This window comes from Aythya marila (assembly GCF_965140915.1).
Source record: "Aythya marila genome assembly, chromosome: 20".
NCBI classification, from domain to species: Eukaryota; Metazoa; Chordata; class Aves; order Anseriformes; family Anatidae; genus Aythya; species Aythya marila.
Window position 1 is genome coordinate 8226117 of NC_139061.1, and position 21489 is coordinate 8247605.

General features: G+C 56.4%; 1 protein-coding gene across 1 annotated transcript in view; it reads left to right on the forward strand.

Moving 5' to 3' along the window:
• Nucleotides 1-19551, forward strand: part of NXN (nucleoredoxin) — a 52232-nt gene extending 32681 nt beyond the window's left edge. The window contains exons 2-8 of the mRNA XM_082776160.1: nucleotides 2402-2519; nucleotides 4032-4165; nucleotides 4628-4728; nucleotides 5011-5117; nucleotides 12676-12855; nucleotides 15419-15543; nucleotides 18359-19551. Of these exons, the coding sequence (XP_082632286.1) occupies nucleotides 2402-2519; nucleotides 4032-4165; nucleotides 4628-4728; nucleotides 5011-5117; nucleotides 12676-12855; nucleotides 15419-15543; nucleotides 18359-18541 (948 nt within the window). The 3' untranslated portion in view covers nucleotides 18542-19551. The remainder of the gene's footprint in view (nucleotides 1-2401; nucleotides 2520-4031; nucleotides 4166-4627; nucleotides 4729-5010; nucleotides 5118-12675; nucleotides 12856-15418; nucleotides 15544-18358) is intronic.
• The last annotated feature ends 1938 nt before the right edge of the window (nucleotides 19552-21489 follow it).

The window sequence follows — 21489 nt, forward strand, 5'->3', positions numbered from 1 at the left end:
AGCGGCTTGGTGTGGCAATCCTTGAGGGAGGTATCCAGGGCTGCTTTATCCAAAAGCCCAGCTAAAGGGTCTCTTGTAAGAAGCTTGCTGGGTTTTTGTTGTCTAAGGCATCTAAATGCAGGAACAGGAGGCTTGCTCCTCAGTAGTGCCTGATGCACTTCGGAAAGCCGAGCCTGGAGGAAGGGGCCCTCGCTGCGGGACTGGTGGTAGATCTTGGCGCTCATCCTTCAGTGCATGCGTTTCTCATTTCCAATCAGCTTTCCCAATGCACAGGAGAGTCATCGAGTCGAACTGCTCTGCCTTTAAACAGCGCATTCACGTGCTTTCTGATAGAGACATCAAAATGAATATGGTTTGTGCTTCAAGACCACCAATTTGCAATTCAAGCCTTTTAGGACCGGCCTTAAAATGGCAACCCAATTCAGGTCGTCATGCAGGCAATTGTTGTGTTTGTTCACCCGTGTCGTGTGATGGTGTAAGTGACAGCCCCGGCAGTATCAGCAGCTGAGTGCCTTTCTTCAAGGGGATGATCTCTGAGAATCAGCGCGGTGCTTTTTAGCAACCTGAAGTGCTCCAACCTCCTGGATCTCCGCATTGAGGCTTGGGGTGGCCTGGGATTGCTGCGTGGTGGTGTCGAGAGACATGCAATAGTCATGGCTTTTGTGCAGATGCAAGGTAAAACCTTTTATCCTCTGGTCTGCGCTGCTCCAGCCCCGTTCCTTCGAGGCAGCGAGCTGATGTTGCCTGTTTGGCTGCGATGTGCAGTCCTTGCTGGCTCCCTCAGCCAAGCTGAGCTGCTACAAGACGCCGCGGTGCCCTACGGGGAGCTGCTTTCCATATACAAAGGGCTTGGCGAAATGAAGTGAAATGTAAGCAACTATTTAAGGAGAACTATCCGATTGCTAGCTGTAATTTCCCCTTTGTTTGCAGCACCCTCATAAGTGCTTGTGATCCTTATAAAGAGCTTTTCCCCACCCTTTAAACTTCACAGAACTGGGGTTTACCTTCTGTGGTTTGACCACACTCAGTGCAAGGGGGCTGTTTTGCATTTAGTCTGATTTTTGTTCTTTTTTTTCATGCCCAGGGCCGTTTGGTTTGTGAATCAGCATTATGAATGAGTTGATATGTCCCGAGAAATGTGTCTGTCAGAAACCTAATGCTGGTGGGTTGAGCACAAAACCCTGTCTTTCTCCAGGTCCTAGTAGATGGAGATCAATTGCGTCTTCCTAGATCAGTGCTAACGCTTTCCTTTAGACCCAGGAGGATTTTGAGTACACCGCATTGGAAGTAGGTGAACTCTTGTAACTCACTCAGGCGTCTTTTATAAAAAGATGTTGAAAAAAGTATTTAATATAGTGCCATCGAAACTAAACATGGGTGCAACTTATCCCCTTCACCAGATCTCTGGAGAGAGTGCAGAGAGGTCAGGTTGCTTTGCCTGAACGCTGCATCCCTTTCATGAGCTCACATCCCTTCTTCCCCAAATCATTCATATCTTAAGAAGTAGTGGGGTTGCCTCTGTTTGGAAGCTGGAGACAGCGACCAGGGGAAGGGAGCGATTCATTTCCTTCCCCTCGGGCACCGTGCTGTGGTTCGGTTTTATTCAAGAGCTTGATAGTTCACTGCTCAGCCAAAATGACCAGGAAACAGCAAACTGTAGCCCGGGACATGCAGCACGTGGCCGTTGCCGCATGCAGGGCTTTTGTTCGTGGCCGGCGGAGGGCCGCGGGGAGGCTGGCAGTGCGTTACGGGTGAGCTGTGCCGTGCAGCCCCCAGGCTGATGCCAGACCTATTAAGCAGCTCCCAGGAACAAAACTGGGAAGCCCCAGTTGCAAAAGAGTCGTGTTTCTGTGTTTTGGCCTTGTTTTGAGCGTGGCTGTGTCTTGGCAGGGATTGTGAAGTTTGTTTAATGAACATCGAAATGGGAGAGGAGGAAGCAGCCAGGGAAGCGTTACAAATTACTTCAGAGCAGTGGCATTAAAAGCATTTGTGCTTACCATGTCTTCTAAACAAAGACCTCAAAGTACAGAGCAGGGCTGGTAAGCATTAGCCCCATTTTACTTGCAAAGAGAGGCAGATGTGGTCGGAGGAGAAGCCCTTCACCCACGCCCCTGTGCGAGCCTGCAGCAGGAGGGAGGCGGCGCGGTCGTGGCTCCCGGTGCTTTTCACCCAGCCTGCGGTGCAGAGGGCTGGCAGGATGGGGCACGGCTCTGCAGGAGCTGGAAGGACAGGCTGTGCCAGGGGCCACGGAGAGACGCTTCCAAATACACTGCTGAAGCGTCGGCTCCATCTCTTTGCTTACCTCTGACCTCTTGTCTGAAAGATGCTAATGCCCCGAGATCTTCCTGTTCGTGCTGCCAAGCTCATCTTTCTTCTTCTCCCTTCCTGATCTGTTTTGCAGCTGAAGCTGTGGAACAAGTACAGAGTCTCCAACATTCCTTCCCTGATATTTATCGATGCTTCCACCGGGAAGGTGGTTTGCAGGAACGGCCTCCTGGTAATCCGAGATGACCCAGAAGGTAAGACCTGGAGTCCTGTGTGCCCTGGAGACAATGGCACGCGGTTGCCTTGCTATTTCGGTTCATTCTGAATTGCCTTGGAGGTTTAAAAAGAAACCAAAAAAAAAAAAGAAAAAAAAAGAAAAAAAAAAAGGGAAACAAACAACTATTGTCATACTTGACTAATCAAGGCACTGTATTATTTTCAGTGTAACATTTTCTGCATCGTTCCTGCCAGATCTTGTGTTTTGGTTTTGCTTGTTGAAGAGAACAAAGACTTCCCCTCCAGGATTTTTGTCTGAAGTGCTAATGAGGAAAAAGTTAGACTAAGTGAAACATGAAGTTTGGATTTTCTGTGATGGAGGCACATGGCTAGACAGACCGAGGGCCCAGACTTCCCATACCTTGGGAGCCAAATCTTTCCAAAATACGGGATGGGTGCTTATCACTGACACCAGAGCTTTGGTAGGGTAATGAATTCCCCATTATTTACAAATGAGACAGAAAAACGCCACCATTCTCAGTTTGTGAAGGTGTGTTGGGAGTTCACATTGAATCCGTCTTCTTCAAATTTGCAAAGACGTGCATCAGATGTGCAGGACGTGTGTCCTCACTCCCACATTCTGCAAGCCTGACGTTCAGCTGTTAACCTGGCCCTTCGAACGTGTGATTTCACATGACAGCCGTCATTTCTCCATGCGGTAGATATCAAACGTGGTGGCTGGTGGCAGAAACTGTGCAGCAAGTACCAGTTGTGGCCTGAGCCATCTGTGATGTTGCCTCATCTCTGGCTTAGTGGCTGGATCGATTGCTGTGGGAGCTGGCAGCGGATGATTCGGAGCATGTGTTTGCATGTGCACACGTGCTCTCTTTGGGGTGCAGAGGATTAGCCTATGTTCTACAGGTCCCTGTGTCCAACTTCAGAAAAAAACAGCCCAGTGACACGGGTAATTGATATGATTAAAGCCCTAAATACAGAGGAATTAGGGCTGCGGGGATGTGTCCTGCACCATCTGCTTCCCTGTTTGCATGGAAAGGCAGCTGGTCCGGAGGCAGGGTGGGTGTGAGGCCTGGAATCAGCAAAGCAGCTTTATCTGGAAGGGGCAAACAGTCTGACTGCATTCCTGAGCACGTACCACCTTGCCCCTGTTATTAAAACAAACACCGTGGATAAGGCAAAGATACATTATCGGGCACAAAACCAGAGCTGGCTTCATCAAGCAGAAGTTGCCCTGACTGGGGCCAGGGTGCAGGTCCCTGTGAAAAGGAGGTGGCCCTGGATGTAGTGCTGAGCTTGGGGCATGGCCCTGGTGGTGCCCAGGGAGCTGAGCAGCTCTGCATCCCCCTCGGGTGGGGATGGACCTCGGCAGGATGCCTCAGCTAGCACCTCACATATCTTTTAGAAAGCAGAATGGTTTTTTTTAGTGTAACTTTTTGAAACTGTAAATGCTCCGGGTTTATCTTGCTATTTTTTTTATTTATTTTTTTTAATTTGTTTTTGTTTTTTCAACCCCTAATCCCAACCTCCTCTAGGTCTGGAGTTCCCCTGGGGGCCAAAACCCTTCAGTGAAGTTGTTGCTGGGCCTCTGCTAAGGAACAACGGCCAGACGCTAGACAGCAGCGCCCTGGAGGGCTCTCACGTTGGGGTCTACTTCTCCGCGCACTGGGTGAGTGGTTTGTGCTCTGCAGGGCAACTGCAGTGAGCTCAGGGCAGACGTGGAGCTCCAGGCATCCCTTCTGCAGCCCTCAGGCAAGGTGTGCAGCCCCTGCCAAGCTCTGCAGGAGGGTGAAGACCTCGGTCCTGTCGGTGTTTAAGCAGTTAAGATGTCCTGGTCCTTCTGGGAGAAGCCAGCAGCGTTGCAATTGCAGGTCACCCTCAGCTGACCCTTCAGAAGGGGAAGAATTTTTAGATTTTAAAACTGGGAGAGGTTTCTTTGGCGATTTAAGCAGTCAGTGACCTCTTACCATAAGCACCAGCCGCTTTCAAGGCCGCTTCCTGGCTCCAGTAGAGAAGAGATCGTGTCTGGCTTTCAGGGATGGCCTGAAACTTGTCTAGACGTGCTGGGGTGAGAGCCAGGCCCCGTGAACGAGGTGGGAGACAGCATCCTCACGTGCGTGTTGTTTTGCAGTGCCCACCCTGCCGAAGCCTCACGAGGGTCCTGGTGGAGTCCTACCGGAAAATCAAGGAGGCGGGCCAGAAGTTTGAGATCCTCTTCGTTAGTGCAGACAGGTAATGCAGTAAGTGCAGAGCTGACTGCCCCACGGCAACCAGTCTTGGAGGGTTTGAAGTATCAGGAAAAAAAAAAAATGCAGTGCAGACCCCTCTGTGAGGGACTGAGGGCTTTTAGTCTGGCTCTCCCCAGGTTTATGCCTCCTAGCAGCCCTCGCCTGGTGGGTTTGATGAAATGGAGCAAGGCCCTTGCTGGCCGGGTTTTTAACGAGGAAAAGGGAAAGTAGCGTGGCAGGGAGAGGGGCTGCACTCAGGATTCCCTGCGCTGTTCCCGTTGCACAGGTCAGAGGACTCCTTCAAGCAGTATTTCAGCGAGATGCCCTGGGTAGCTGTCCCGTATGCTGACGAGGCCAGACGATCGCGCCTGAATCGACTCTACGGCATACAAGGTAGGAAAGGCCCCCGCGGCTCTCCTTTCTGCTGCTTTTGTTGAATATTTGTGATGTCTCCTCTTGTTTAACTAAAACAAGAAAACAGAGCAAAGCACAGTGCCCCAGGCAGAGCTGCCTCATGTTTCTGCTCTCCACAAACTCACATTCCTACCACCTGCCAGGCAGGCTGTTAGTTGAAACAGGACTTCCATAAACAACCTAATTCTTCCTGGAAACTTGGAAGCTGTTTTTGGCTTGGACGTTTTTTGCCTAATTACTGAGTTATTTATTTTTGCTTTTTCTTCAAGGTTTAAATTTCATTTTCTTGCTGTTTTATGTAATGCAAAGGCAGGCGATCATTCTCTGCAGAGGCTGAGGAAGATGGCATCTGGTTTATGTTAGTAACATGAATTACAGAAGAGCACATGTTTGATGTAAACCATGGCTTTGCCTTTACTGTATGTGTCAGTGCCAGAATCCAGCAGCCTCGGCTGCTCGGAGGGGCAGGGGAGAGGCTTGCTCTGTCTGGGTGTTTTCAAAGTGTCCTGAATATGATAAAAGCTCCCAGCAGCCCTCCTGGGGACCAGCGCGTTGTTCACAAGCTGCACAGCAGAGACACGCGAGGTAAATGGCTGTTGAGGAAGCCTTCCATCTATACACAGAGTTTTTACCCATGGTTCAGGGACTGGAAGATAAATTGCTGCTGGTCTTGCTGCAGTTTGTGTGCTTCTCAAATGTTTCAGGGAAACATTGGTGAGGGGGGGCAGAGGAGCAGGAGTGTTGCCAAAGGTGCCCCAGGGCCTGGGGACCCTCCTGGTGGTCCCACCCTTCTGGATTTGCCTGTGTTGCTTTTGCAAAGCCTCCTCAGCAGAAGGGTCCCGGAGTGACCAAACCCTTGAGAGTGTTTAGATCAGGTTATTCACCCATGTTGACTTAACTGGGCTAGTTCTGCTGATACGAGCTTTTGGCTGAAACCCAGTGGGCAGGGGAAATAATCCTCCTTGGAACCCTCCCCGAATCCCCCTTCTGGGGTGAGCTCAGGTGCCATCGCTGCGCTCTGTTCTCTGACCTCAAACCAAGAATAACTCTTAGGTAGCTTTAAATAGCCATCAGTTTGCTTCTTAATTACCTTCCCATGGGGCAAAAGCTTTCCAAATCCATCTGCCTTTTTCCCGGCCCGCTCACAAACCTCTCCAGTGCCGGTTTCGGCTGAGCTCTGCAGGACTGCTGCCAGTTTCACTGGGACTTTCTGTAAATAAGGTGTCCAGACACGGATACTTCAGCACTGAGTGTGCTGTAGCCAGGGAAACGGTGACAACAGCTTTCCCTTTAACTCCAGCCGCTGTCTCCTTAAATGTCTCTCTTTGTTGTGTGCTGACCTGAAAATGTAAATATTTGCTATTCCCCTGTGCCCTGATCCCTTCTCGCCGGCACAGCTCCCATATTACCCCTCTGGTTCTGCACGGCAGGGGTGCTTTTCCAGGGACACTGACCCTGGGATCTGGGCATGTTTGACTGCAAGCCCTGCTTCATTGTCACAATTTTCCCATGCAGTAGGAACCTCTCCACAAGGACAAAGCACGACGCACAGAGTCACTTGGAAACACAGAAAGGGACCGGTTCCTACCCTGTGCAGAGGGAGAGAGGCTTGGGGGGAACCCTCGTGCTGCTTCCTGGGGCTCTGGGTTGTTGTTTATCCTGCACAGGCATTGACTCCTCATCCTCTGCTGACTTAGGAGTGATGGTGGGAGCGCAGCGGCAGGCAGGTGCCTGCTCGTTTGCAGTCTGGGCTGTCGCAGCAGGCCGTGTCCAAAGCTTTCTGCAAGCAGAGCTAGATGGCACGGGCTCGTCTCATCACCCTTGGTGGTTATTCCACCTAAATGAAAAATCAGCTGCATGCAATCTGAGCTGCCTCTCCTCAGACGGATGGCTCTCGTGCTGCCCAACATCCTCTAAGCCCTCTGTAACTGCACCTCTGAGTGCCCCCTGTGGAGCTGCAACTCCGTGCCAGCAGCAGCGTGTCACCTGGGAAATGTCCCAGTGACCATCCTGGTGGTTTCACACAGCGCTGGGTTTTCAGATCGGTGTTACTGATCTCAGCTCTGCTCGTCTTTGCCTGGTGCAAAGAAACAACTTCCTGCAGTTCCTCTCTGCTGTCTCTTTAATGGCCGCGCTAACTTTGTCTTTTTCCTGAATCTCCAGTAAAACTTAAAAACGCTACTGTTCACCTCCAGCATCCCTCGGTTTATTTGTTGCTGTGCTTCTGGTTTTGCTCTTCGAGTGCCTGCTTGGCTTTCCCTGTTTCCTGCGAAACTTGGACAACGCCGCGCTGCTCCCCGGAGCTGCCTTTGTTCTTGGTCCTCGCGCCGCGCGTCCGTGCAGCCCTGCCTTCCCTGCTGCAGGAGCTCCCTTCCTCTGCGCAGGAGCACGTGCTTTGGGTTGTGCCTGCAGGGTGGGTTTTCCTCTCATTTTTGTAAGGCTGCCGGAGCTTTTCCGGGAGCTGGGACAACAAAAGAACTTGTCTTCCTGCGCAGCGCTAAGCTGCTGAGCGGGGAAGGCAGCAGGATGGTCAGACCTCGTGTTGGTTTAGTCCTCTGTTGGCCCCTACAGCATTCAAAAACTCAGTGTAAGATGTAAGTTGAGTTATTGGCCTTTATTTGGGTTTGCTTGAATGCCTCTATTCATAACCCCAGTGCAGTCAGAGGGCTGTGCCTTACCCACCTATATTAAATTGCTGCTGGGTGCAGCACTGTCTTGAGAGAGAGCCGTTTCTTGTGTCGTGGCTGCTTGGAAATAATTCTCCATTGTGTGTGCTGCTCCTGGGCTGCGTGGTGCCCGCCGTAGGTCAAGTCCCCTTCCTCTCCCTGCGGGACAGGGAGCGGTAACAAATGCTGTGCTCGGGTGGGGATTGCCCCATGTTGTGTGTCCTAGGAGAGATTTGGGGCTCATGAAAGTTCCCTGTGGGCTCCACTGCAGCTCTGTGGGATTTGCAGTTGCTCGGGGGAACTTCAGAAACCCCTTGTTTCACCCCTGCCCTGGGCTCTGTTCCAGGCACCCGCCGGCCGCTCCGCAGCCCGACTGGGAAGTCACTGCCAGGAGAGGTTTCCTGTACCGAGTTTCTGGAGCTTTCTTCTAAAGAGGTGAAAAAACAGCAATAAAACCCGGTGGTGTATTCTCTGAGCGTTTTGCTCATGGCAATTTACATTGCTCAGCCAACAGACTTAATGCAGAGGAGATTTCCATGTCGGATATGGGTTTTTAATATATAAATAAATAAATGTGTTGCCAGGTTCAGTAACAAATCATTTGGCCCCTGTGTTTTCGTAAAACGCTAGCCCCAGGAGAGCCGAATCCATTTTCTGATGCGTAAAGTCAAACGGAGCCCGTCGATGCTAATTCTCATCCAAAGCTTATACAATATTCATGGCGGAGTGTCTGATCCGCGATGCTTCTTGATGAGGAAATTCGTGAGTTAGGGCTCACGGCAATTAGCGGAGCCCCCAAAAGGCACTGAAATAACAGTGGTGGCTGTGGGTGAGGAGGGAGGGGGGAACACCAGGATTAGCAGGTGTGGATGAGGTGTTTGAGGACGGAGCCTGGGAAGGCAGGAGAGTGCTCAGCAGTGCTCGGGAACAGCTCGGGAAATGCTCGGCGACTGTGGCAGCAGGGGCAGAAGCATTGCAGCAGCCTCAGCCTTCACCACACGGGGCCAGAAAGGAGTCCGGAGCTTTGTGGGGAGCTTCTGGTGCCAGGGAAAAGGTGAAACGCATGGATCCGGCACGGCCCCCGGCTCCTAACAGAGGGAAAATCACAAAATCAGCCCCAAGTTTTCTGGTGTGTTACTGGCATTTCCCAAACACGTTAAACCGAGATGATTTATCTTAGAGTTTTGTTTTCTGGGTGAGTTTTGTATTTGCGTTTGGGAAAGGGGTAGGAGTTAAAAAAGGATAAAGATCCAAATCATGCGGGATGCTGATCGTCATGTGCTTGTCTTGGCTGCAGTAGTATTTTGTGATACTTCGTGCCTTGCAGGATAGGGCCGGTGTGAGATTGCCCAATTCCTCCCAGTCTGTTTAACCTCTCCCTGCCTTGGAGCTGTTTGGAATACCAGCAGGTAATGAATAAGCCTTTCTGTGATAGAAAATCGCTTTCTTGGCATACCCTTAGGATTTGCAAGCCCAGCCATCACGCTGTTCCTGCGTGGCTCTCGCAGCTAACCCGGCGCGCGCAGCCCCGCGCAGGGGGAGGAATGTGAGCAGCGCTGTCTGGGCTGGAATGAGGGGAATGCAGCTGCTCGCCCGGACCTGCAGGCAGGCCAGGACAGACAGACGTCCGTGTATTTCCTAGAGAAATGCCTCGAATTCAGAGGGCTCGTGAGTAACCCACTGTTGTACAAACACAGGAGCGCAGTGCTGGGAGCTGGCAGTAGCTGCAGGGGGGAGCACGCTGGTTTCTCCCGCACAGAAAACGGTTTGGTGGAGTGTTTCTAACAAATGTGGTTTTCAAAATTAATCTTCGGGCTGAGAGGTGAGGGTGGGAGGATTGGAGCTGCCTCAGTTTGCTGACTGTGATCGGGAGGCTGTTGCTGGGTGGAGGAGGTGATGCCTGATAGCGATTGGGTCAAAGACCGAGTGACGAGGATCTGACAGCAGAGCCTGGCAGTAACGCTGGCCGCTTGACCCCTGTCTCTCGGGGCCTGATATCAAATTGTCTCCCTCTTCCTTCCTTTCGGGATGTTTTTTTGTCTCCTCGGTGTGTTTTCCAGATGAAGTCACCAGCGTGAGCCACTCCTGTTGACTTTCAGTGCCACTCCTGCAGTCTGGGGGTGCCTGGGGCAGCCTCATGCACGCCAGGGACAGCCGACAGCGCTGTTAGTGCAAACCCAGGTGTTCCACGTAAAGGCCAGGCACATCCTGAGAGCAGCGTCCCACTGACGTGCCACACCGTTCATTCCCTGGAGCCGCATTGTGGGGACTTGTCACAACTGTGGCTGTGCATCCTGAAAGCCTCCTCGGGGCAGTATCAGATGGGACAGCCACCAGCTGGTGCCCCCACTGCGTGGTGCCAGCCCGGCCGGCTGGCAGTAGGTGCCTTGTGCTAAATCTCACCCTCAAAGCATCCCTTTTATGCAAACAGCTGGACCTGGGCATCCTTAGGGCACTGCCACTGCCCGTCCTGATTTGAAAAGCGATGGTTCTGAGCAGGTCCACGGCACATCTGTTTCCCTTGAGACAAACACGGGTTTGTTGAGCAAAATCCAGCTGGTTCCAAAAAGGAGCCCCGTGTTTGCAAACCCCAGCCCTGTGCCACTGCCTCGGTGTGCCCAGCTCAGCCCCTCGCCTCAGCCAGGCTCACACTGATACTTGCAGGTGAACTGCATGAGATGCTTGCCTGGGCATTGCAGGGGGGAGAGCCCGGTCTGGCTGGGTGAGAGCTCCTGGAGGGAGGCAGCACAGGGCTCCTTTCAGGCAGGATTAAAAGCAGAACCGGCCCATGCCTTTGCTGTGTTTTCGTAGCACTAAAATATGTGCTGAAAACTTCCTGGAAGACCATTCTTAAGACGCGTGCTGCAGCCAGGCAGGATGAATGAACGCTACGCCCACTGCAACCAAATTGCAGTAATCCCAGGAAGAAAAAAAATCCATTAGTGACTGCTGGGAGCCCTTCCTCTCTCCTTTCCTCTTCCCACACCCACCCTGGCTGCGTTTCCAGGTGCTTGTTTTAATGCAAGGCTGTTGTGCTCGGACACCCCCAACCCCATCCTGCGCAGTGCCAGACCCAGCAGGTCCTGGAGGATCCTGCACAGCCTCGGTATCCTTAGGAGGGCTGTGGCAGCTCTGCCTTGTCCCTCTTTGTATGGAGGGACATATTTAACTGATTATCTGCCTTTTTTTTTCATGTTTTCTTTCCCAAACGAAGCAGAGTGCATTTGTTCCTCCCTCTCCCAGGGGCTGCTGTTGCAGAAGCAAGGAACCCAGGACCTCCATCCCACAACAGGACAAGTCTGGTTGTGTGTCAGTGATCTGCAGCCCGGCACCGGTGTGTGAGGGAATCTCAGATTCCTCCATCCGTCCCCACGCTGTCCCCTGGCAGGGACATGGCACTGCCATCATCTCCTGCAGGCTGGTGGCACGGCCAGGGAAGGCTCAGCAAAGTCTCCTGGAGTCAGCACGTACGCACACACCCTGAATCTTGCTGTTTGGGTGCACACCTACACCCGTTTGTTGGATGCCTGCTTTCTGTCCAAGATCTCAGGCTCTTTTTTAGGCTAAGGGTGCAGCTCTGCGTGGTCCCTGTGCCGTCTGGGGGGCTGCAGTAACGGGGTCCTCTGTGCTCTGAGCAGCTGCTGGTGCAAACACGGCTGGAACTGCAATGTGCAAACCCGTCAGGACGGCATTTCTCATAACCTAGGAGCCAACTTCAAAGTAATAAAAAGTGAAGTGATTATCTGCAAAATGGATTTGCAGCGTGGGAGGTAGCCAGCGGCTCCGGAGCTGTGATCAGAGCAGGGCTCTCAGTCTGTTGGGGGCTCAGGGAGGGAAAGAGCAGCACAAATGACACCGGGTCTGCCTTCCCCCACTCCTAGCCACTGGCAGGCTGCAGCTCAGGGGTTGTAGAGCTGGGGTGAGGTCTGCATCTTTGTGTTTAATAGCCCGTGGTGGTTCTTTTTCTCCCGAGAAACGTTTTAACCTGTGTATGTGTTACAGAAGTGCCTCCCTGCCAGCTGTGCCTGGGAGCTGGTGGCAGCCTTGGGCACTTTGCTCGCTGGCTTTGCCGTGCTGGTTGGCAACCTCGTGCTGCCAGGGCACCAAGGCTCTGTCCACAGCAAAATTCCCTTTCCATGGGCCCCGTACCATGGGTTCTGTGTCCCCTTTTGTCAGGCTGGGGCCAGCTGTGCCAGCAGAGCCTGGTGGTGCTCCCTGGTTTTGTTCCTGCTCAGCGTGGTGCTTCCTTGCAGCCCGAGGACCGGTGTCGGAGGGGGTGCAGTCGGTAATTGTAGCCTCTGTGTCTGCCTCGCCACGTGCGGTTCGGCGTCCCAGTAACATCCATGGCCAGGCAGACACATCTGCGTGCTGTGAAAAGGTCCAGGCAATTATTTCTGAGGGTCGGAAGGGGTGTGGGGGGGTCTCAAAGGAGTTCCCGGCTGCTGAGATGTGGAGGTTTCTGCTGGGAGCTAACACGCCCTGCTTCCTGGCCGCCGCTGCGTGCAGTCTGCCCTGCGAGAAGGTTTGTGTGTGTTGCTGTGAGTTGTGTGTCTCAAAGCTGGGGTCATCCAGCTCTGCCGTGCACGTGGGAGCTTTCTGCCCGGTGCTTCTGGGCAGGGTCAGCACGGTCTGTACGCGGGGACGTCTGCATCAGGCAGCGGTGACCTCTCCCTGCCCTCGGACAGGGAAGGGCAGGCGATGCCAGAGGCTGCCTCCCGGCTTCCTGCTCTGCCTCCTCAGTTCCAGAGCTCTCCTCGGACAGAAACAGGATCCCGGGACCCTGCTTCCCACCCTGCGGGCTGTGATGGCAGCGCCCTCTCGTTCCCATATTACTGCTTTGGCACTAACCCTGTGTTTTCCTCCCGTCGCAGGCATCCCGACGCTCATCGTGCTGGATTCCCAGGGCGAGGTGATCACACGGCAGGGGCGGGTGGAGGTGCTGAACGACGTCGAGTGCCGGGAGTTCCCCTGGCACCCCAAGCCCGTGCTGGAGCTGACGGACTCCAACGCTGTGCAGCTGAACGAGGGGCCCTGCCTCGTTCTCTTCGTAGGTACGGAGCAAAGTCCTGACGGGGAAGGGTCTGGGTGACCTGGGGGCTTGACAGCTCGCTGTGTCCCCTCCAGGGACTCAGGAGGGAGACGTTCCTAGAGCCTAGCCTGTAAGAGATGCAGCTCACAGGGATTTGCTGGAGCCATGCTCATGGCACAGCCTCGTGTCCGTAATTCTCCTGCAGCTCCAGCCCGCAGTGTTGAGGGATGTGGTGGAGCAGCAATTTGCAGCGGAGAGGAGCTGTCACAGGAGATGCTTCGGTGGTGGCTGTGGTGGGATCGCTAAGCAGTGCTGGAGAGCGCTGGAAATACGCTGGTGGTGGTCGGGATGAGGAGGGCCTTTCCTGGAGCTCAGACCTCAGGCTTGGGGGATGTTTCGGAGGAGGCAGGGGATGGGCTGGGAGGTGCCTCCAGGAGGGACTGCAGCTCTGTGCTGGAAACCACAGCTCAGGGCTCGAATCCCTGGGCTGAGCGAGGCCGTGGCAGAGGGCGGCTTGCTGGCTCTGCTGCTTCTTTGGGTATCCCCTCTCCGTGGGGAGCTGGCTGCAGGACAGAGCAGGCTTCCCCCTTGAAAGCTGGTGTCCCTCTGCCACTGCTAACCCACCCATGAAGCTCAGCCGTGGTTGGAAGCGGGCCTAGAGCTCATCTGGAGCACATCTGGGCTGTCCCGGCCCCTTCCCTCCAGCAGCAGCTGGTGAAATCCCGCCAGCGCTTTGGCTTTGATGGCGTGTGCTCCAGGCACAGCGGCCCGGCCAGCAAGGGAGCTCCGGGCGCTCAACAAGAAGCTGCAATTTCCCTGATTTTCAGAGCGTGTCTGTCCCTGGAACGCTGTGCGGAGCGCGCTGGGGTTTGCTGCAGAGCCTGCATCCCCCTGAGCCTGCCCACCGGGATGCGGGGGCTGCTGGGACGCGGGCAGGGCTTGTCCTGCTTCCTCACACACCCTTTGTTAGCAAAAAAAAACCTTTTTCTGCAGCGTTTATAACATGGCTCTTACTCTTTCCCATCTTCCCTTTCAGATTTCCTTTTGACCCTGATTATTTATTCAGTAGAACCCAGCAGGGGATGCGAGCGCAGAGCCAAAAATACTCTCCTCAAGCTGGGAGGACTGGCTCGCCACGCTGAGTGTGATTGATGGGGGCTGCAGGCCTCTGGAAGGGAGGGGTTATTTTCGGCTTGCTCTGAGCGAAGTTTTTCTGTCACCTTTCTGCAAACAGCTTGTTGGGAGAGGGCTCTAGAGTAGCTCTCGCTCGGCTCTGAGAGGATGCTCAGCCCGGGTGGAAGCCGCTGTGCTCGGGCAGACAGAGGTGGTGCAGCACTAAGGCACTGGGGACGTGGGGCTGGAGGGCTCCATTTGGAGCTCACTCCTTCTTTGTGCCAGTTTTCTACCTGAGCTTTAAGGCCGTAAACCCGAGGTCAGATGGTGCCTGGGTAGCCCGGACCCAGCTTTTGCAGGCAGCAGCACCCCCAGCAGCCCAAAGCCCTGGGGAGGGAGCTGGGATGCGCCGAGCGCAGCGCGTGTGAGGTCGGGGCTGTGTCAGCAGGCTCGGCGAGCAGCGGGCAGGAATAAATCACCAGCGATGTGCGTCCGCCGCGGGACAGTTTGGGGCTAGGTTAGCCAGAATGATGAGGGCTGGCCTGGAGTGCAGCCAGCAGCATTTGTTAGCAGAAAAATCAATCACTGCGTAAAGCCCACGGCTCCGCGCATTTATCACTGTCACCCACGCAGGACAGACCCCAGGAGGCAGCGGGCGGTGTCCTCGGCATCCCCTTCTCCAGAGAGGGAAGCTCAGGCAGAGCTGTGCTGGTTGGCAGCGCCTGCCGGCTGGATCCATCGAGGCCCACACAAGCTGCACGCTGCCAGGGGACCGGGAGCCCTTTCCTTGCTTTTTATTATTATTTTTATATATTTTTTTTAATGCTCAAAGTTGTCCCCAAATTGAAATCGTTTCATCTAGGTGCTGTTCAAGGACGCTGTCTCTCCTCTTCCCGACTCGGTATTTGAACTTCAGTGGTGGCTGGCGTTTGATTGATGTTTCCATCTCTTTCTACTCTACCTCTGTCAAATCAAAGCTGCCTTCACAGAGCTGCCGCCGCGGAGGCTCGAGCAGCAAAGCCGCCGAGCAGCAGTCCCAAGGTGGAGAGATGGTGGGTGGCGGGCAGGGGTGGCAGGCAGCCTCAGATCAGCTCGTTCGTTTGGTCTTCAAAACATCCCGATGCTTTTCAAGCTGCGGCCCAGCTTCTTTATTTTTATTTTTGCGCCTGTTTGTCCCCGTGCTTCACCAGCAGCAGCACCAGGGGAGCGAGCGGTAAAATATTTGGGAGCAGGAGCTGCTCCTCTGTGACATGTTGCCCTGTCTCACATGAAAAGCGCATTTCAGCGGCTCCCTAATTGCTACACAGCCGCTTGGCTTTGAAGTTGGCGCTGCGCATTCGGGCTCCTGTTTCCTCCGTGGTGCTGCTATGGGATGGAGCTGCCTGCGCCCCGGCCTGTTCGCGTCCGTTTGATCCTAACCTCCTCTTTGTGTCCTCTCTTTTGTTTCGTCTCCCCGCGGCTGTGCCCTGCAGATTCGGAGGACGACGGAGAGTCGGAGGCAGCGAAACAACTGATCCAGCCCATAGCCGAAAAAATCATTGCCAAGTACAAAGCCAAAGACGAGGAGGCACCGTTGCTCTTCTTTGTGGCGGGCGAGGTAAGCGGGAGGAGAGCGTGAGAGCTCCCTGCGAGCACGGGGCTGCGTCCTGCCCCACCGGGGCAAACTCTGGCAGTTGTGCTGCCGAGCCAGGCCTCTCGGTAGCCACTGGGCTGGAGTCTTGCTGTGCTTCCTGCCAGGTCCGAGCTGGGTTGGGTGGTGTTGTCCCTGCTCTCCAGGCGGGTAAACTGAGGCACGGAGCCACTGCAGCCAGCTGGGGACGTGGAACAAAGCTGGAGCTGAGTCCTGGCTCAGTCCCCATGCAGCCTGCGCTGGACTAAAGCAGCTGAGGGGCTCTCCCCCAGGTTTTGCTGTGGATCACCCTCAGCACTTTGACTCCTGTGCTTGTTCAGAGGCAGAAAAGCCTCAACACCATCAGGGACAGGCAGGGACAGGCCCTGGGAGGCAGGAAGGAGCAGCGAGCTCCCACGCTGCGGCTCCCAGCCCCGTGTGGCCGCTTCAAATACCAGGCTCCGTGCGCTGGCTGCGTGGGCAGGAAACCTGGCTGGGCTCTGCCTTCAGTCCATGCTGGTGGCCAAATTGGCCCCGCCGTGCTTCCCTCCTCACTGCCGTGCTGCTGCTTTTCTTGCCACCCCGAGCAGCGGGAAGGGACCGGCACTCCAGCCTCTTCCCTAATGGGTTGGCAGCTGCCCAAAGTCAGCGCGGCGGTGCCAGCGCGAGCTGGCGGCGTGGGCTCTGCCGGGAGCTGGGCCAGGCTCATCCCGGGCTGCCTGGAGGGGGAGAGGCTGCCAGGGCAGAGCCCTCCCGGGTTGCTGGAGAGGGGTTTCCTCATCCCGGCTGGCTGGTGAGGAGGAGGAGGGACCTCAGGGTGCACTCGCCTGGCTGATGGGGTGGCCCCTGGGTGTGGGGGAGCCTGGCCCGTGGCGGGTTTGGGCATCCTGCAGCGTGCTGGTGCCCGCCTGCTATACCAGCAGAGGACGGGCTGCAGCAGGAGGCAGCCCCCATCCCGTGGGCTGGGCTGGTTTCTGTGCCTGATAGCAGACAAAAAACTGCCTGTGGGGACAGCCAGGGGCTGCCCAGAGAGCAGAACTGCAGGCCCTGGGGCTTGGCTGCCGTGGTGCTGGGTGTTTTGTGGCAATGCTGCCTCCTCTCGGGCCTGTCCCCGTGTGGAACGAGGAGCGTGCTGAGCCACCACGCTGCTGGGTTGGTGGTCACGATGTGCGCGTATCGATGTGCGGGTCTGCCGTTGGTCTTCAGGGGAACGGGCTGCTCTTGTCTCCCGTGCAGCCCTTTGCCCTGCTGCAGCCCTGAGCACTCGAAAGGCTTTGTGCAAGGCTCTAGAAAGCTCCTGGCTCCCCTCCTGCGGCATCCAGGCAGGTGGGAGCCGCTGAGCTGCTGTGCGCCTGCTCGCCCGCCGCGCACGGCCGGCCTCCGCTCACGTCACCGCCGCAGTGCGAGCGCTCCCCGCAGCCACCCGGAGCACAAAGGGGCTGCGACGCCGCACCCAGGCTCCCCCCGTGAGGTGAGCCCCCACCGCTGCCGCCCGCAGCCCCTTCGGCCCCCTCCACCCGGGCGTTCCCACTCCCGTGACGGGTCTCTGAGCATCCCGGCTTGGCCCCGTGCCCCTGAATAAGCCCCTTGTTGGGAAGGCTGCTTTGGGAGGGTCCTGGGACCTTCCCCCCCCACCCCCAAGAGCCTGTGAAGCGTTTTCCTCCCGCTCGCCGGCTGCAGCTGAAACATTGCCGCTATTCATGCGGCTCCCGACGTCCCTGCGGCAGCGGGGACGAAGAATGGGGAGCATCCGGCACGTCCCATTCATCCGTCACCTCAATAGCCCTGGCTGCTGGCCCCAGGTCTCCGCCAGCCCCAGCGCACAAAGCAGCCCGGCCACGGCCGGAGCAGGCGCCTCCCATTCCTCTCCCGGCGCCTTCTGGGCCGGTTTTGCATTGATTAAAACATTTCAGTTGCTTTGCAGCGATCAAATCAAGGGCGAGGCGTCCCAACACCTCTGCTCCGGGCTGGCCCCAGAGGTGGGAAGCGTTCGGGGGCGGCCGAGTGCCCCAGCACCGAGGTCCCAGGCCCGGCCCCGCTCTCCCTTCCCCGCCACGTGGTCCTGCGCCAGAAACCCCTGCAGTAGAAGGGGAGGCGCGATAGGAACCACCCTGCCGGCCACCGCCTCGCGCTGCAGAGCCACCAGCTGCCTCTGGATTCGTTTTATTTCCATCGCTGCTGTTGGAAAACAGCTCGGAAAAATGGCCGGTTCCGAATGCCACGCATTGTGGGGTCGACCCCATTCCTCCCAGCGTCTCCCCGCCGCGGTCAGTGTCAGCTGCGGGAGATGAATCGCCCCAGCGCTGGCGATTGAATTCCACAGCCCCGGCGGTGACGAATGAGTTTTTTCCCTTTGTTGAGAGCTGCAATTTGTGTGGCTGCAGTGAAGGCAGCCGGTGCTGAGTGCGTTGCTCAGGTGTGCTCCGTCCTTTGTGCCCTCAGACCTCATGGGTCTGCTTTTGGAGTCCCGCAGTTGGCTCAAACCCAGCGTTTTTGTTCCCGTTTCCTGATTTGCCTCATCTGCACGCTCGAGGCCCTGTGCGGGCTGCTGGGAGGGGTGAGGCAGGGGCCGTGGTGGCCCCCGGCTCCTCTGGAGTCGGGGCCTGGCAGCCAGCGGGGGGCTGAGGGTGAGGGGGTGCCTGGGGGTGCCTGGAGGAGGGGAGGAAAGGGGCCCGAGAGGGGTGAGAAACAGCACTGGGTGATTGTGGGTTCGTTTTCTGGGCAGTGGCAGGGATCAGGGTGGCTGAGGGGACCGGTGCCTCTCCGCTGATGGCTCCTCTCTGCCTCTCGTTTTGGCCCCCAGGACGACATGACCGACTCCCTGCGGGATTACACCAACCTGCCCGAGGCCGCGCCGCTGCTCACCATCCTGGACATGTCGGCCAGGGCCAAGTACGTGATGGATGTGGAGGAGATCACGCCGGAGATCGTGGAAGCCTTCGTCAGCGACTTTCTAGCAGACAAGCTAAAACCCGAGCCCATCTAAGGGGGGTTCTGTGCCCACAGACGTTATTTAAAACTAGGTCTCTCTTCTGCCGCTCATGGATTCTCCAGCGTGTTCTCACGCCCGACCCAGTATCCAACCTTCTTGTGGTGCCTTGTTCTACGCAGTGAATCCTTCTCCTAAGCAAACTCCTTGAGATGCACTTTCAGCAGGGAGTCGTTGGCGTTTGGAGACTTCGCTTGTGCTTCATGGTGATATATTCTCTAATAACCAGGCCAGAACTGTTACCGTATCCTTATTTTATACACGGCACTAGCTAGCAGGCAAATCTTTTTTTGCATGGTGTTCTTCCCAACATATGCATCAGGCAGTGGATGGGGTTCTCGGGGCTCTTTTCTTCTCCTTCTCCCATTTCTTTCCTTTCCTACGATCTCTGCTGACTAAATTACTTTAAGGAAGCAATAAGGAAATTGTCCCTGGCCCCCCTTTTCCTTCCCGCTCAAGTAACGGTGCCCTGACGAGGCCAAGACAAAGTCTTAACTGCTGACAACCTCTGAAAGACCGCAGTGCAGCCGAGCTTTTCCTCCTCGGGGTGAGAACCTCCTGGGTAGCTTTCCCACTCCCACCCCGCACACCGACAGCCTTACGAAGCGTTGGCCACACGCGTCAGGGGGAGTCCACCCCTCCGTGGCACACGGATGTCCCCCTCCTGCCCTGGGCCAGGAGGAGAAACCCCACCAGGCTGCCCTTGCCTCCCCGTGGTCTCCCCTTTGTGCTCTCCCTGTCCCCTCTCCCTCTCGCTCCTTCTCTCTGGTATGAATTGTCCGCCCCTCTATGTTAGTCGATTGAGCTGTTTTTTCGTAGGCGTGTCCCAAACCCGACATTAATGGTGCTGTTCTTTAAAAAAAAAAAAAAAAAAAAAAAGTAAGAAAAAAAAAAACACACACAAAAAAAAATCCCTCCCCAGTCCCTAGCAGCACAGCCCCCTGAAAAGTGACATTGTAAAAACTGTACATGGTGATTGGAACTTTGTAATAAAACCGAGCTAATAACCGAGACCTCCAAGGTGCCGATTGCCGCGTCCTGCTGTGGGGGTGAGGGCGGGGTGCCCGGCACAAGGGACCTGCCCTTCGCTCGAGGCCGCTGCCTCCTCCGTGCCCCCGTGAGCCGCTGCTCTGGAGGCACGGGGAGGGGGGTGCAGCCTCCTGGCCCCCCAGGACCGCTCCCCTCGGTGTCCCGCGGCAGGGCGGCGTCCCGGAGCCGTGCTGAATGGCGGCCGTTGTGCGAGCGGCGCGTTTCCCTTCAGCTCGTTTGTCAGCGGTGGCAGGCCCGCAGCCTCTGCCCTTTTATCGCCCGTACAGCGCGACCCGCCCCGGCAGGAGCTGGGGAAGGCAGGCGATGCGGAAGGGCAGGGATCGGATAAACCGTGCTGTGTGTTTCAGGTTCTTGCATTCGGTGATGAACTCCTGGGCGCTCGGGAAGCAGCAGCCCCTGGTGGCGCAGGGAGAGCTCAGGGAGGCCGCGTGGGGCCGAGCCGCGGGCAGGAGCCGGGGTGAGCGCAATGGCAACAGCGGGGCCGAGCTGACAGGATGAATTAACTCCAATTCCCTCGCCTGTTGGTGGGGATTTTTGAGGAACGCCGTCCACCTCAGGGTTAAGGGAGCGTGCGGAGCCGTTTCTGCCTCACCCTGTGCACAGCAGAGCGGCCTCCAGCCCCCGCTGTCACCTCGCGCTGTGTGCGCTGCGGGCTGCTGCTGCTCTGCGGGCAATCTCGGTGTGTTTGTGGGTTGAGGCTGGCAGCAGCACCGCGCTGTCTGCACTGTTTGGTCACATGGCAGCAGCTGATTTATTTATTTTTTTGGGCAGGGAGCACCCAGCCCATGCTCGCTCCCCTCTGGACATTGTGGTTGGGGCTCCCGGAGAGGCCGTGAGCGCAGATGGGCAGCGCCGCCGCAGCCGCTCTGGTAGCTGCTGGAGCAAAGCAGCCATTTTCCGCCTGAGAACTGGGTCATCTGGGGTCAGTTTGATGGGAAGAGAACTGGAACCGGTCTCTGGAGATGAAATTGGTGGGCTGGAGCAGTTTCAGTCTGGAGCTAATGCCTGCTCAGCCCCTCAGCTACCAGGGTTTGGGCTTGAGGAGGCTGAATCTCGGCGGGTCTCTCGAGCAGCCGCCATCGATGATTTCAGCGTGGTAACGGGAAACTGCAGCCAGCAGAGCCAGCTCATTGTGCAGCTCACAGCCAGTGCAGAGGCTTTTCTCAACGCACAGCAGGACAGGCGGCAGCCAGCGCTGCCACAGGAGCCATCCGTCGGCGCGCAGCTGTCAGCGGAGCTGAGCATTGTGCAGCCCAGGGGGGAGCCCCCGCTCCTGCACCCGTGAGGGGGTCACAGGGGCTCCTTCCCAGCACCCCGACCCTCGTTCCCCTCCAAGGGACGCTCACAGCAGTGCCCGCAGCTCCCCCTTCCCACCCTTCCCATCCCTCATTCATAATTCATCCACGCTGAGGCCCAGCTGCGGAGCACAGGCGGCTGCGTGGGGCCAGACACTGCCACCTCCCGGCAGCGGCACCAGTGCTGGAGCTCAGACACCCTGCGGCTCGGTGCGCAGCTCCTGGCACCGGTTAGGGCACGGGCTTTGGGTAAGTATGGGCAGGATCTGCTCTGGTGGCAGCCACGCAGCCTTCCTGACCCCAAAACAGCAGCTGCAGCCGGCCCTGCTGCCCCCCGACAAGCAGTGGAGCACCGGTGGGCACGGTGCAGAGGCGGTGAGAGGAGCAGCATCCCGGCACTGATGGAGCTGTGTGGGGCTGGTGGGAGCGCAGCTCTAACCCCTCTGCCACCCTGGGGAGGCACAGGGCAAGCTCTCATCCCGCCCTCAGCACACAGAGAGGTAAGACGGGGCCCCAAATCTGCTCACGTTTCACTTGAACTCGCATGGAGCAAGTGGGGCTAGCTCCCCCTCTGCCAGAGCTATTTATTGACGTAATTTA